Source organism: Squalius cephalus (assembly GCF_949319135.1).
Source record: "Squalius cephalus genome assembly, chromosome: 1".
Taxonomy (NCBI): Eukaryota; Metazoa; Chordata; class Actinopteri; order Cypriniformes; family Leuciscidae; genus Squalius; species Squalius cephalus.
The window spans coordinates 48,090,641-48,108,031 of NC_137122.1; the positions used below are offsets into that span (position 1 = coordinate 48,090,641).

Genomic DNA, 17,391 nt, shown 5'->3' on the forward strand with positions numbered 1-17,391 from the left:
TTTTTTCAGGACCATTTCACCCCGAATTATGTCAATTTTTTTTGTTAACACTACAATTTTAGCACTCATTTAGAAAACATTGCCATAAAATTTGGAATGTGTACAGTGTGCAGACACATTCTAAAAGTAAAGATTTTGTTAAGAGGAGTAATGGCTAAATATCTCAATTACCTGTGAAATTCAGACTTCATATTATAACTGTAACGGTCACCAGCTGGAGTGCCCTTGAGAGCCACCAGAGGGCACTCCACACCAGACTATTATCACTCCCTCACAAACTAAATTTCCCATAACTCACTGCCCGGACTGATCATCACTGATTGCATTCACCTGTGTCTCATTACCCTGTTAGTCTCAGGCTATTTATACTATGTTCACTCATTCACTCACTGCAAAGTTTTGTATTTTGTTGCACTGCATTTCCGAGTGTTTTCCCTGGTTTCATGTCTCTTTTTTTTTTTTTTTTTTTTTGCCTCTGACCCTTGTTTGTTTGTTTGGCCTACCTGTGTTTTGACCTATTGCCTGTATATTGGATTACGTGTCTGGTTTGCCCCTTAATTAAAGCTGGATCTCAACCTTCGTGTCTCGGAGCAGTTCGTAACAATAACTATACTACTGTACATTAGTCTTTTAATATGAATTTAAATTCAAACCCATTTTAATTGCATTTACTTACTGATAAGCACTTGATTCATGCAACCAAAGCTGATGTTCTTAACTTACATTACTGTTCAAAAAATTGTGCTCAGTAAGTTTTTTTTTAAAAAAAGAAAGAAATTAATACTTTTATTCAGCAAGGATGCATTAATTTTTACAGTAAAGATTTATATTGCTACAAATGATTTCTATTTCAAATAAATACTGTTCTTTTGAACTTTCCATTCAAAGAATCAAAAATACATTGATAATAATAAGAATGTGCAGCAAATCAGAGTATTAGAATGATTTCTGAAGAATCATGTGACACTGAAGACTGAAGCAATGATGCTGAAAATCCAGCTTTGCCATCACCGGAATAAATTACATCTTAAAAATATATCACAATAAAAAAAAAAACAGCTATTTTAAATTATAATACTATTTCACAATATAATCATTTTTAATGTCTTTCTGATTAAATAAACGCAGCCTTGGTGAGCAGAAGAGACTTCTTTCAAAAACATTTTTAAAAATCTCACCGATCCCAAACTTGAGAACTCTCATTGAGAGTGGTCTGTGATTGTAATAAACATAGCTACAAAGAAAGCATGCAAAATGCATTCAAATCTGAATCGAAATCTAATGATATGCAAGAATGCCATTTAACCACAGAGTCCACCAGCACTACAGGCAGATTTAAAAAAAGCTTAGACAGACGTTACTGAATTCATCTCATATCAGTTTGCTTTCACCCTGTGTTTTTCATCTCTTATTTGCATAAAGTTGCATGAACACTGCTCGACTTTTTGATGTGCGAGCCTTCACCCCCCATAGAGAATAAAATGAAAACGCCCACTCAGCTTGCTTCAATGGAGATATACGGTTGTCATAATACATTTTTAGGTTATATAACTTTGATACTTTTACATGTCATTTCATTGTGTAGATTTGATTTGTTGAAGAATCATACAGCATAACTTTAGAGGACTGGAGAGGAAAGGAAAACAGTTGCAGAGACATTTGGGCAGAAAAAGAAAGTGACAAAATTTTGTCAGTGTATGTGTGTGAACATGTACGAGACAAGCAACTCGAAACCATGTCTGTTCCCAGTGAGGCTAATCAGCAGCTCGTCCTTCCTGCAAGTGTTTTATTCCTATTCCCTCACCAAGGTTGTTGTGGCAGCACAGGGATCAAGTACGCTCTGGAGTGGTTATTGAATTCATTTGTGTCATTTCTGAGTTTATATTTGGATTCTGAAGATGTGGTTCTCAAGATGTTGAGAGAGAAAGATGTTGAGAACTGTGTAGAAAAGCCCTTGGAGTCAGCAAGAGATTGGTTGTGCCTTTTTTCTCATCATTGTAATGCAATACAAGTTGTTCAAAACTTTCAGAAAAGATTTTTCTAACGATTTTGAAGGAAGTCTCTTATGCTCACCACCTGCATTTATTTGATCAAAAATATAGTAAAAACAGTAATATTGTGAACTATTACAGCTAAGCATTTCTGATACAAAAATAACTTAAAATATTATAATATAAAAATACATCAAATATTTGAACTTGAGATGGTGGGATAGATACTCAGAGCCTAGAATGCACTATTTTGCGTAAAATAAATGGTAAATAAAGTTACTCTAGCAGCGATTTCAGTGTTCTGTAGAGTAGAGGTTTTGGTAAAAATAAAATAAAATAAAATAAAATGAGTTAGTATTGCATTTTTAAATAGCACCCTTTCTAACAATTCCTCAAAAGAACAGCAAAGCATATTTTTTTCTTTGTATCGATCTTTCTAACAATGTAATTCAAAAGCAGTAATGTTATTTTCAAACTGTGGCAAGCAGGGCTGGGCCGAGAGCCGTGAGAGAACGGCATGAGTGTTTTGTTTATTTTGATAAATGAAAGTGTTGAATCTTGCCGATTCCCGCCTCCTTCTTCCCTTATCAACATACATTGCTACACAAACTCAATAATAATCATACATTTCTTAGTGTAAAGTTACATTTCATGAAGAGATAGCACATCGGACAGGCTGAAATGATATGCTTAACAAAACTACACTACTACTTTTAAAGAATATTCTTGTACTCTCTTGATAATGCACTCTTTAGTATGTTTTTTTGTCCTTGGTATGAGGATATACAGCAATGCAGATATGAGTGTTTACCTTTTAGTGAGCAGTTAGCTGACCAGGATGGAATGGCATCACGTCTCTGATAGAACAGGATATAAGCACCACGAGTGCACACTTCTCCTTCAGGCACCGGCTCAACAGTGCTGTCATCGTAGGCGTACCACTGACCGTCCACTGAGTTCCTGCAGTATGCTGTTCAAAACAGAGATTCATTATATTCAGAATGCAGTTTACTTCATGCTCAAGTATAGCCTTGCACGGGGGCCAGAATTACTTGGACCGTGGTATTGTTTTAATTTTAAACATTTACATACACATGCATACAAGTACTTACACTGCAAAACATTAATAAAATGTACAAATTTGTACGTACGCATATAAATCTAACAAAATGAAGTACATGCACACTACTGTTCAAAAGTTTGGGTTCTCTTACGCTCACCAAGGCTTGATCAAAAATACAGTAAAAACAGTAATATTGTGAAAAATGATTGCATTTTAAAAATAATAGTTTTAATACATTTTAAAATTACATTTATTCATGTGATGCAAAGCTGAATTTTCAGCATCATTACTCTAGTTTTCAGTGTCACATGATCCTTTAAAAAACATTCTAATATGCTGATTTTCAGTTGGAAACGGTGACAGAGTCATTCAGGATCCTTTAATTATTAGAAAGTTCAAAAGAACAGCATTTATTCGAAATATATATATATTTTGCAACAAAGTAAATGTCTTTACTGTCACTTTTGATCAATTTAATGCATCCTTGCTAAATAAAAGTATTAATTTCTTTCAAAGATAATCATACTAACCCCAAACTTTTGAACACTAGTGTGCATTTAATATAGATTTAAAATGATACAAAGTGACTTACAAATGAGGAATATCACAAGTAATTAATAACAAGCCAATGATATTCACAGTATCACAATGCAGGGTTTCAAGAGTAAACTAGTTTGAAAAATAACTTAGTATGCTTCTGAAATTCTTTAAAGTTTATGATGTTCTAAAACAAGAATAAAAAGAGTTTACAAAAAAACAGAATTACAAACAGAATTAAAAAAAAAAAAAAAAAAAAAAAAACTCTGTCGAAAGGGGGTTTGCAGTGTAAATGAATTAGCACAAAATTCTCAGATAAAATATTTAGTATTTTGGCTTGTACGTTGAAGTATCCAAATGATTTCAGCTTCAGCAAAGTTTCTTCTCTGACAGCTACTATACTTGGCAATTTCTGCCAATTCTATCCAGCAGCTTGTGCAGAAATGAGGCTGGAATATTTTTCCCATTCCTCCTGGGTGAAAATCAGGAGCCATCTTGTGTCGCCTTTTTCCATGGGCTTTTAACTATGTGCTTTAGTTGCAGTCAGATGGACGGAAGTGACCCGACCATCGCCTTGCATAATCTGAATCAAGCATCCTGCCCTAAATAGCTGGTTCCTGAAATTTGTTTGGGGTCAATATCTCAATGAAATGTGAATCCTCTCCCCAGGACCCTGGATCTAGAAGATGTGGTGAATTTTCAAGTGTTCTTCCCTAATAATGATTCCATAAATCCGACTGTGATCTCACAATGTGCAACACTGCTAAACAACCCCATCATTTTGGACACAGGTGATCTGTGGACGTGCTTAAAGGGATTGTTTTATTATTTCAGTAAATTTCAGATACTATGCAATATTAGAGTTTTTTTTAAATTTTTATTTATCATTATCAGCTGACATTAGACATTTATACATTTTTTAGGAGTTCCAGTGTGTAGCGCTGAAACCCTATTGTCCTTTTCAGGATTTTCAAAATTCGGGCAGACCAAACCGTAAGACTTGAAACTTTGAAGGATAGTAGTACCCACCCCATCTACAACGTCACCGAGGCTCACCCCAATTGGCCTGGCAGTGTTGATACAGCGATCAAAAGTATGAAATCACTCATAAATCCTAAACCGTTGGTTGCAGGCTCAAGTGTTTTATTTTTGTTTTTTTGAAAAACGTCTCAGGTTACGCATGTAACCTTGGTTCCCTGAGAGGGGAACTAGACGCTGCATTCCAGCTGATGCTTTGGGAAATGCCTTCAGCACGCCTGCATCTGAAGCACGTGAGCAACTAGTCCAATCTTGATTGGTGCTGCGTCAAATTATGATGTGTGCCGGCATAAGGCGGAAGCTATGAAGGGAAGCCAGCAACACAACAGCATCAGCTTTTGATAGGCTGAAACAAGCTGCTCCCAGGCATGCAGGATGTATGGCAAGGGGACGCAGTGTCTCGTTCCCCTCTCAGGGCACCATGGTTACATGCATAACCTGAGACATTCCCTTTCGAGGGAACTCCTGCTGCGTCCCAGCGGACGTTTTGGGGAACTAAATACCCACTTCGCCATGCTGTCAAATGCCTGTCTTGGTGTGAAACTGTATAGGCACGACTCAGGACGAAAGCACTTGAGACCCACAGGTCAAGGCTGAAAAATCTTACAAATGTGTGCAGGGCTGACCAACCTGCTGCATCACAAACATCTTTGAGGGAGACTCCTGACAACAAGGCTTTTGATGTCTAGAGGATGAAATGTGTACAGATGAAGCTTCGGCCTCGTCTGTACCATGGCATCCAGCCCCAGTGGAGCTGGATGCGTGAGGGAGAACCAGAGTGGAACATCAGTTGTTTCTTGTAAGATGGAAACAGGTCCACGTCCGCCTCATTTATTCCACCATCTAGGGGTGGAGTCTCCATTCCCCGGGCCTCAGTCCCTGCCTTGACAGGACGTCTGCTCCCAATTCAAGTGCCCAGGGATATAAAGTGCTCTGAGCGAGAGCAGTTTGCCCTGGGACCACAGGAGGATCTGGTGTGCCAGCCTGTATAGAGGGCGCGACCTCAGACCCCCCTGATGATTTATACACAAGACCACTTTTGTCTGTTTGAAATAGAACATGGTGGCCTCTGAGATCTGGGAGGAAATGCCTTATCACTAGCAATGCAGCTAACATCTCTTGGCAGTTATATTCTAAGAGAGATGATGCTCCTACCACAGACCCTGAGTCGAGCGGCCTTCCATGACCGCACCCCACCCTATGAGGGATGCATCTGTCGACACAGTCTTGCGATGACAGGATGCTTCCAACACTGGGCCTTGGGACAGGAACCAAGTCTTCTTCCACATGACCAAGGAACGAAGGCATCTGGGTGTAACCTTGATCGTGCAAAACGGGTTGCCCCTTGGGGAAACCCCCTGGTCCTGAGCCACCAATGTAAGGGTCTCACGTACAGCAGGCCAAAAGGTATCACATTGGATGCAGCTGCCATGAGCCCTAACAGTCTGCAACGAACTTGTGTGGACACTGAGATATGCGAACTTGTCACTTACCTCCAGGGGGACTGCCCTGAGAGGTCTACGCTTAGCGTCAGTACCTCTTTCCCGAAACCTTCCTCAAGAGAATAACAGCCGATAGTGCAGCTTCGACCCCCAGGCTTTTTTCATTGAGGGGGGGCTCAAGCCACAACCCTCTCCTCTTGTTCCACTACCAAAGCCTGCTCGGGGTCGACCACTGAGGGAAGTACCCCGTTGAATCGAGGCAGGCGAGAACCGTTCCTACAGTCTGCAGGGCTATAACTGTTAGCTTTATAGAGTATATATTTCCTTAATAAATTGCCTGTATTGTCTATAAATGGTCTTTTCCATCTATAATCTAGGTCAGTGGTTTTCAAACTTTTTTAAGTGCGACACGTATATAGGCCTACAACAATTTACATGCAAACAAGTCACCAAATAAGACAAACAATTTCACATGTAACGCTAACTCAAGACACAGAAACATGTTTTATAGTTTCTTGGTTCGTGACGTCACCCGCCTCTGACGTCCCGTCACACCATTGGACTGATTTATTAACACGTGCTTCAAGACGCAATCACGCAGAGCATTCCCACAGCATCAATCGACGCAGCACGAGTTCCCTTGAAAGGGAACAATGGTCTTGCCTGTAGTTTTTTGCCTTAAAGGGCGACCTTGAAATTAATTTCAATTTTGTAGGTTGTGGCTAAAGGCCGCAAAGAATCGTAAAAATAGAGAGATTGCTGAGACAAAAAAAAAAAATTGTAGTCAACATTTCAAACTGGATGACCATGAACACTGTCATTGTGTCAGTTCCACCTGAAGCAAAACGTGTTGCATACAGGTAAGAAAGCTGTTGTCATAGTATTTCATTTTTACCACAATGATGTTTAAAGAGTAGATGAAGTACGATACAATTTTCAGTGATAAACCTACCCTTACAATAACTTTTCTGTTTACTCAGTCTATGTCTGTGGGTGGGGATACAAAAATGCAGAAGTATAATCTGTAGTTTTCACGAAAGCCCTGAAGCTGTCAAAACATTTGCTGACAAAATAAGTGGGAATTTCTCAGTCCAGGTAACACGGAGAACGAGTAGACATTGTTCATTTACATATACTACCGACATTGTAACAAAGCAAAGTGAAGTTGAAAATTGGTTACAATAAAATAAAAGTTACAGTTTAAGTACAAATTTTGTCTCATCAGGTTTTACTAAAAGGCACCTTTTAGATCATTGTAGACATATTTCTCTTTTGCTCACACACCTGTGTAGTGGCCTCCATGCATGCCTCCATGATGGTTACACACAGCGTACAGGTCGTATAGGAAATCGAGTGAGTGCCGGCTGGCTTCAGACCTGTGATGGGCCTGTTGTTTCCAGCCATGCGGTGGACGGACACAGTTGCTCCTCTTGACCACATGGCGGCCCATAGCAAGGCCCATGAGGGGGAAGTGGACCAGCGTAGAGAGCTTGTTACGCCGCTCTCCCACCTGTCGGAAGCGTTTGAGGTGAAGGATGAGGATGTCTGGGAGGGTCCACAAGCTCATCTGCACTGTGCCCTGCTGCAGCTGCTTACAGTGAGGGCACTTCCATGCATCGTCAGGGGCCAGCTAAGTAAACATGGATGAAAAATGATATACTAGTACATCTCAAGGAAAGATTATTTGAGTGCTTTTTTTGGACTTAATTAATGGTCCTGACAGATTGAAATGATGGTGACTATTTTAGAACTTTCTAAAACTTATTTTATGAAATTAATTTCAATTTTTTTTTTTTTTAAATAAAGTATATAAATGCAAATATGATCCAATTCTCATTTGTATTTACACTACCATTGTAAGTTTGGTGTCGGTAAGATATTTTATGATACAAGACGTTTTATAATATTTAAAAAATAATAATTCTCTTCTGCTCACCAAGGCTGTATTTATTTGCACAAAAAACAGTAATATTGTGAAATATTATTACAATTTGAAATGTTTTATTTTTAATATATTTAAAAATTTTCAGCATCATTACTCCAGTCTTCAGTGTCATAATCCCTCAGAAATCAGTCTAATCTGATGAACTGATGCTCAAGAAGATTTCTTACAAGGGGTGTGATGGTACACTTACAGTATCTCACGAAACAAGACGATAAACGATATTGGGTTCACAAGAATGTGTTAAATATTTTAACAGTTTTTAAGAAATCTTCAATGATGAAATATATCTTTTATTTGACAAAGTCAAGTGCTGTCACTTTTTGTAATCGAGCTTGTTAAAATCCTTGTTATAGGGGACCTATTATGCAAAAAAATTCACCTTTACATGGAGTTTGAACATAAATGTGTCGGCAGTGTGTGTACACAACATAAAAGGTAAAAATCCACCCACTCCTCTTTTTTAATCCCCATAAATCATAAGCAGTATCTCAGAACAAGCCGTATGCTTAGGCCCCGCTGACGGACTCAGCCCTATTAGCATAGACCCCGTCCCGAGTGAGCTGTACACAGTATGCCATGTTTATCTCCAAGCCAGAGCATTCACCAGGAGCATTCAAGTAAGAAATGTATTCTTATTAAAGGTACTAAGTTATTCAATCAAGAGTAGTGAGTGATTTTCTGTTTACCTTTTGTTGTTTGATTCATATTAATAGCATATATATCAGTAGGTACTGTATATTATGATGCTTTCACTTTAATACACAGATCTAATATACACATGCACATTTTTTTTTACTTGCTGTTTACGTTCACAGACATAACCAACTATGTTTATGTGAACTTTGTGTGTTTTTGACATAATCTTGTGTGTATTTGACAGTTTAAGCGCAGCCATCTTTCTGTGTGCATGCTTCAGGTGTGTGCACTCAGAAAACCACATATCTGAAGTTTAGACTGATATGGCTTTAAAATGCATGCAGATAATAAACTTTCATTTATGATGAAGAACTGCAATGTCACTTGAGCGTGTCCACGATAGCGGTCACTGTTTGGTTTTGATAATCAAAACCAAACAGATGTTTTAGTTTTTGGCAGAGTATTGGAGGCACGAGGCGCCACCCTCTTCTAGAAAGGAGAGCGGTGAGCAGCAGCTCATTTGCATTTAAAGATACATGCACGAAAACAGCATGTTTTTCCTTCCAATCAAAAATAGGCATTTACAACATGGTATAAAAAATCGTCTGTGGGGTATTTTGAGCTGAAACTTAATTACAGTCATATTCTGGTGACAACTGAGACTTTATATTACATCTTGTAAAATGGCGCATAATAGGTCGCCTTTAATATTGGCCAAACAACATTTAATTCAAATGATCACTTAATCTTTAATATTTGGCCACTTTTTGATGATAGAAATGCTACAGCTTCTATACAGCTGAGACGCGCTCCACACATGTAAATGATGACAGTGCAACACTTTGCAATGAAACAAAGCGTGTCAGACTTTATATGGGTTCCCAAACGCACATTATTGGAAACCCAAACAAACTGCCACAAAATCAACTCCGTCATGCTGGTATTGCGAGACAATCATGTTTTTCACCTCGACGAGAAATAACGTCGCGTTTTAATATCGCGAGATCTCATAGCATAAGATCTCGTCACACCCCTATTTCTTGTGCTGCTTAGTATTTTTTTTTTTAAATAGCAATAAAAACCTTACTGACCCCAAACTTTTAAACAGTAATGTACATATATTCAAACTTGCATTTTTAATGTCAATAACAAATGAGTGCAAATTAAATTTGACCACTTTTATGGTGCTTTTTTTGTCTTTTTGGAGCTTGACAGCCAGTGGTTACTACTGTATGTTTTCACGATATGGAAAAGAGCAAGACAGTGCCCCCTTTTGTGTTCCACAGAAGAAAGTTATGCTGGTTCAGTTCTCTAGAACCACATGCATGTAATTCTTACGTGTTGATTATATTCCATTGTACTATAAAAAGCACAATACTTTTCCCATTGTTAATCTTTTCCTGTTTTGTCCTCTTTCAAATAGAAAGAAACACCTGCTGCACAAGAGCAAATGTTACTGTTATAGTTGCTCAGAATCAAAGAATAACATCCCAATCATGTGTTTCAGAAAATGTCCAGGTCTCAGCTGTTATGCATGTTTATCTGAAATAATGAATGTTACTTGAAGAGAGGGAGAACGGCGCTTGCATTTCCAGAATAAAAAAAAAAATACTAAATAATAAAAATCACCCAAATCATAACATTTCAAAATTACAAATTACAAAAGGCTAAAAATGATCTGTCTGGCCAAGCTGCATTTTGACATTTTGTGTAACAGCAGTTCGCTTCACTTTTTTAATAGGTGGAGAAAAAAATATACCAACTAACTGGCTAAATTTAGTCTTAAATTTAAACTTGGTTGTGATTTTCCATTGCATTCTGCTGCTAATATTCAGTATAATGTGTGTTTTTGTGTTGTTTACTTGTTCTTCTTTGGTGTACAGCTCAAAGCACTCATCCAGGGTGCAGCTGTGCTGCTGAACGTGGTGTTGTTGTTGAGCACGGACGCTTTCCGAGTCCTTCACCACCTCCTCTTGGATATTACCAAACAGACTGCAAACAAACAAAGTGCAGAGTCAATTCTCTGTATTTTCGCACGTACTCAGAAGGAAATAAAAGATTACATTACCAGTCTTTGATTCTGTGCTCCCACTCAACAATGAGCTTCACATGTGGAGGTCCACCTGAGCCGCACAGCTTTAGAGCTCTGAGGAGATAAAAAACAAGCCAAAGGGATTGCAAAGGAAATCAACAGACATACACATTTTTTTTATGTTATAAAAGGACTCTGTATCATGAGTTCATTCTCAGTAAAGTACAATCTTACTCTATTTTTGCTTTCTTTTTGATTTCTGGTTTCCAAATAAAAGTTACAAAGCCACTGCATATAGGCATAACCATGTTTGAATAATATTTGACCTCATATACTAACCACGCAGCATCAGAGCATGATGAAAATGCGAGCTAGATAAATAGTGATCTGCTTTAATAATACTGTTTCATAATCAAAGAAAAGTAAATGTGACTTATTATTATTATTATTATTATTTTTGCTATACGATTATACAAAGATGTTCTGAGTTATTGCTATAGGGTGTTGCTATCTGAATCTTTCCCATACATTTTTTTCTTAGAGATTTTAAATTAGTCTTTGTAAATGAGTTGTAAGCCATGAACCAAACTAAACAGCAAAAAACTATTAGAAAATCGATAAAAAAAAAATAAAAAAACAAGGTGCAAGACAAAGGTGCAAGGAAAGAACTATAATAACAAGAAGCATTGAGAATAACATTAAAAAAGATGGAGAAATATAAAACTATTGATTGCTGATTGAAAAGCAAAAGGGTAGACACAAAGTGTCTAGAGTGCGTTTACATGCCTGTTCTTAACTGATGGTCATGTAAATGCTTTAACCCGTTTTCCTTTATTGTTGTAAGGTCATAAACAGCTTAAGTATAAACCAACTGAAACAGCAAAATTGTTGTCTCTTATCCCATTTTTCGCACAGCATGTGAACACATTAACTTGCATTCTGTTGGCTTATTGAAATGCAGATGTGTGATATGGAAAGCGTTCTTAATGTGGATTTAAGCACATCCAGATAGAGAAAGGGTTTTGTGGTAGGGAAGGAGGAAATATATTTCAAACTCTGTCTCTTTCTCGACCCAAGAAATAAGTGTGATTTCACACTTGGCTAGATTGCTTGGTCCAAACCAGACCTACTGCTTCTCTCTCCTCCTTCCCCTGCTGGTCTCTGTTCACATTGTATAATTTGTGTCCGAGCTGGGATGCGCTTGCTTCATCAAGCTGCAGCCATGTACTCATGTCGCTAGTTAACGACTATGAAAGAGAAAGTGACAAAATTAATAGGCCCTGTCCCAAATGGCCCCCGAAACATTCACGGTCTTCGTTTAGGGTGCAGGCTCAGCAAAAGTGTGCATCAAATGGTTGCATATTGACTGCAAAAAAGATTACTAAATGCGTGCGCACGCGGCAGCCATTGTAAGTCCACAAGACCGAAAGTGTAAATGAAGTGTGCCATTTGGGAAGGGCCCACAGATGTACTTGCAACACTTTTTTTTTTTTTTTTTACCTTTGGTTTTGATTTCAAATCATCCACACATAGCGGCGCTTGTGTCTATCTGCCGCGAATGTAATGCTAATGTTCTAAAGAACCCTAGAGTCTGTTTCTGCTGAAGGCGCGAAGAAGAAGAAAAGTGAGTGAGAACACACATACATACACAATAGTGGTTCACTAGTTAGTACGATTGCGTTCATATTAGCAGCGAACCATCCCAGAGTTTACATCAACCGTACCTCGGATCACCCTTTTTATGCCGACTCGGGTTCAGTTTGCAGGTTTGCACACAAGTTCGGAAAACAGTGTTTGCATCATCCATACGATCCGAACTCTGACATCAATCAAACTTGTGTGGGTTCGCACCAAAAGTACTAGTGTGAAAGCACACTTAAAAGGTATTCTTATCTCGTGCAGAAGCGGTAGAGTCAAAATGGTGCTTATTTATTTAACATCACATCTTACATCTTTCAGAGCTGCTCGAGAAAGTGGTGGCTGCTCAACTTCACAACTATTTGTCATCACACAACCTTTATGAATACTTCCAATCAGGTTTTCTCCACAGAACTGAGACAGCACTCCTCAGGGTTGTAAATGATCTTCTTATGGCCATCGACTGAGGCTCCATCTGCACTTTAATTCTCCTTGACATCTCCTCTGCATTTGACACCATTTCTTACAGTATTCTCACTTCACGACTCTCTGCTCTTGGAATTTCTGGAACTGTCCTGTCGTGGTTTATTTCCTACTTGTCTGACCGTCAGTATTACATTTCTAACCGTCAGACTAAAGGCCGGGCCACACTAAATGATTTTTAAAAAATCTTATAAGATTTTCAAAATGTGAGAGAGACCACAAAAATGTTGATAAGAAATCACTGGGTTAACCATTGTGCTCCGTGTGGAGTGCCGCAAAGTGGCCTGGAAAGCACACCACACTAACAGATTCCATTCACAAACAACCAGAGTCCCGTCTGTGAACAAGGGAAATCTCGTAAAATCTCTTCTTCTTCTTCTTCTTCTAGGGTTTATTGGCAAACAACATATTGGTGCATTACCGCCACCAACTTGTATGGACTGTGGACCAGAATGTCTACTATATACATTGTAAAAATAAAAATAAACTATATCCTCTCACTTAAATTAGTTTCTCTAAGATATTGAAACAATAAATTATAACACATGTGACTTTAGAGTAAACAAACGTGGCAGATGACCAGCAAGAAGAAATGGCACTTATAGTGTATAGAATGCTTTTTACAGAAAATTTGCAGGGGAATAAAAAGAAAATTGTTAGTGGAGATGGTGTGAACATGGACTTTACGTGTTACAGCGCAAGCTGGAGGTGAGTCTTCCGTCAGCTCACTGTCTGATTGGGTATCGTTTCATTTCATGAGATAATCTCCAGAGCGTGCACGTGTTTGTCCTCAGGGTTCCCCTCACACATCTGATGTTCTTCCAAGCAGATTCAGTCAATCTTAACACACCTCACAACACAGGAAAATCTGATTAGATGATCTGTAGAACCATCAAGATAATCAGGACTTTACCTAGGATTGTCGGAAGGGGAGAATTTAGTCCAAAATTGCCATGAATATCTTGTAGTGTGTGGCGGCCTTAAGTCCACTACTGCCCCGTCTCACATGGTGTTCCACAGGGTTTTGTTCTTGGGCCTTTACTCTTCATCATCTACATACTTCCCTTAGGTCACATTATCCGTCATCAGGGCTTTAACTTTCATTGTTATGCAGATGACACCCAGCTCTACATTCGTTCCTAATGCACTGCTCCTTTCCCCACCAACTCCATTTCGGCTTGTATTGATGAAATAAATGCATGGATGACCAGTAATTTTCTCAAACTAAACACTGATAAACAAATATACTTCTGGTTAGTCCACCTCAATTTACATCCCGTCTCTGTGTTGACAATATTAATATTGCTGGGTTTTCTAGTTTGACCGTCCACCACTGTTAAAAACCTGGGTATACTTTTTGATTCTTCCCTCTCTTTCTCTACTCATATCTTATCACTTACCAAATCTGCTTTTTTCCACCTCCAGAATATTGCTCATTTACATCCCTTCGTAAATATCAACGATGCTGAGACCCACGTTCATGCTGTAATTACTTCCCGCCAAGACTACTCTAATTCTCCCACTACAACACTAAATAAGTTCCAATATATTCAGAACTCCGCAGCCAGGGTCCTCACATATACCAAATACTCCCACATTACTCCTGTTCTACGCAGATTACATTGACTACCCATTTGTTTCCGTATGCAATACAAGGTACTTCTCATCACAATCAAAGACCTTCATGGTCTCGCCTAAAAGGAAGGACAGTGAGAATGAACAAAATTGCGTATTTAAAAAAAAAAAAAAGTTAGACTGTAGTATATTGAATTTCTCTGCAGTTCAACTCAGAAAATGTTGCAAAAACTCATTTAATGAGTTGAATTTAAAATAAATTGGAAAAATATGAGAGGCCTCTATTTTTCCATAGAACATAAGCAGAGTCTAAGGTTGAAGGCACAAATAAATGATTATTGCAAATAGGACCATAAAGAGAAGCAGAAGCAAGTTTAAAATGTTGTCTGAATTGCCTCCAAATCCTAAGAGAAGAATACAACTGGATTTGTAGTGTATTTTGAGGAGCGACTGGAAAAAGGAGCACATACTAAGGCAGGAAACAAAGACGAAGAGCAGGACAGTGCTTCTAACCTACATGGGGAGAATTATACCAGCTGTGAATTTTGCTAATATTTGCTGCCCAGTAATAAATATCATCTTTGCTATGAAAGCAATGCATAGGGATATAGTGTAACGACGCCCAGTTCCAGGAATGCACTAATATTTTGTTGGTAGTACCAGTTTGCAACAATTATTAGTTAACACTAAGTTATCAACACTTCGGCTCGAGGTCATGATGCAAAGGACCCTAGGATGAAATTACTACGAACCATCCCTTTAGTTTAAAAGCCTGCAGTCTTACGTCCTCTGAATCTGGCCTATTGCTGGTCCCACACCACAAACTAGCATCGTTTGGGACAGGGGTTTCTGCATCGCTCTGCAATTCTATTCCCCAACATATTTGCAACCTCATTATAAGAGCAGAGGCGAACCAACACTGAGTGGGGGCCCCAGGCAAAATTAATCAATGAGGCCCTTTTTTTATATATATGTTTTATATAATATATACGATTTTTTGGTTAATATATCTTCATTGCTTAGAGATATTATTACACAAAATTCAAAAAGTAGTTAAAACAGAACATCTAACAGAACATAAGTTGTTTATTTTGTACAGCATTGCGTGCTTATTTTTTTAATTAACGAAATGTCAATCTTCATCTTTATAACAGAAGATACAATACAATACAACAATTTTCAAGATAGACAGTAAATCTTCAAATGTGTAACAGATTGTCACCTTTAAAACATGCATTTGCGTGGTGGAACAAGCAATGCTATTTAGAAATAGTTAGCATCTTAATTTAACATTTGTTTTATTGTTTTATTAGTTCATTAACTAATTGTTTACTCAAGTTTAATGTAACGAGCTGGATACTTATTACTAATGAAATAATGTCAACTATAGTAAATGTATTGTTTAAAAGTGGACATTTCAAGCTTTATATAGATATATTTCTCATGTATGTGAGGCTAGTAGCCTATACGCTGTGTTTCTGTTTATTTTTGAGACGCGCTCCAATTCACAGTCCATGAAAGCGCGCCCTGATTGTTTTATTTTATTTTACAAAAGCACAAAGTTTTCTTGTTATTGTGCGTTTACTCAAATAAAAGTAGTTGCGACTGATGCATTATTCTTTTCTGTATGGCCAGAAATTGAGTATTTTAAGTTGTTTCCACTGTTTATAGGAAAATGCAAGTAATCGCGTCGGCGCCTCCATGTCATGCAGTGCGCGCTCCACACTTGCACAAACACTTGGATATGCGCCTAATAATAGCGAACATTTATCTATGTTAAGGTTAGAGCGAGCGGCCATGCCAGACGGATAAGTCCTTTTCATGTTTAACAAATCAAATCATGCATTTGCTAATTACCGCAAGTAAGCGCTGCTCCAGTTTGAAAAAGGCTGCTGAGGCGAGACGGTAAAAGCATAACAAGGTAACGAGAGAGGGACCCACTAAGGGGGATGCGGAGATGTTGCTGCGTCTTTATATTAACATTCCTGATTGTTTGAATGATCAGCCCTCGGGGGCCCCCTTAAAATGCGGGGCCCAAGGCAATTGCCTGGCTTGCCTGCCCTATTGCGACGCCTCTGTATAAGAGTTCAAAGCCCACCTTAAAACATATCATTTGACCTTATGTTTCTCTCATCCCTAGTCTAATGATCTGGTTCATGTTATGTATGTTATGTTTCTCATAACATAAACATGTGTTATGTATGTTATGTTTCTCAGTTATATTTCTCTACATTCAGTGTACATTCATGCTTGTCTTAATGCCTGCTGTCATGTTTATTGGACCTCTGTTGTAAAGCGACCTTGAGTTTGTAGAAAGGCGCTATACAAAATAAACATATTATTATTATAGAATATGAACAAGAGAATCATCAACTGCTGTGGCTCGTTACTCTGTAAGGGCAGGTGGGGCAGAGCCCTACTAAAATAATAACATAGGTCCAAAACATAGACCTTTATATAAACTGAGTCAATAATAAGCTGTAAGTGTGTCTACAGCGTCCCACAATTTTTCAAAAGTAAATATATGGAACTGCAGTGTGCTCTAATTGAGAGCCATTGGGGCAGATTTCAGACTAACCCGCTTTTTTTCATGCTTACGTTACGGAAACCTTGATCCAGACCAAAACGATATGAATCCGCTTAAGCCATGTCTATCATGTATATCAGGTCAGTCACTAGTTGGCATGTCTGTTCTTCCTATGTGGAGCATCGTATCAAATTAATAAAAGTATAAATCCTTTAGTTTAAACATGCTCAAGTGAATAGTCTTTATATCGTTCTGTTACGTTTGTTTTATGTTTGTTCTGAGAATAGTCATGACATTATTTTCCTCCCTGGAATTCCTCCATAATCTTGTAATATAAAAACAAAAAAAAACAGAGGCAGTAAGTACTACATTAAGCCAATTCTAAGATAGCATTATATATTTGTCACGTGTACTAAAGTCTGACCATCAATATTAGAGCGCCACCCTCTGGTTGAATAACGCAACCTCTGCAAAAAGTGTGTAT

At 38.2% G+C, this 17,391-nt stretch overlaps 1 protein-coding gene across 4 annotated transcripts in view; it reads right to left on the reverse strand.

The window, feature by feature from the left end:
- Positions 1–17,391, reverse strand: part of usp43b (ubiquitin specific peptidase 43b) — a 74,284-nt gene that overhangs the window by 8,594 nt on the left and 48,299 nt on the right. For all 4 annotated transcript variants that reach the window (XM_079876279.1, XM_079876278.1, XM_079876277.1 and 1 more), the window contains exons 10-13: positions 10,721–10,798; positions 10,515–10,644; positions 7,356–7,701; positions 2,803–2,961 (exon numbers count right to left, since the gene is read on the reverse strand). In XM_079876279.1, the coding sequence (XP_079732405.1) occupies positions 2,803–2,961; positions 7,356–7,701; positions 10,515–10,644; positions 10,721–10,798 (713 nt within the window). The remainder of the gene's footprint in view (positions 1–2,802; positions 2,962–7,355; positions 7,702–10,514; positions 10,645–10,720; positions 10,799–17,391) is intronic.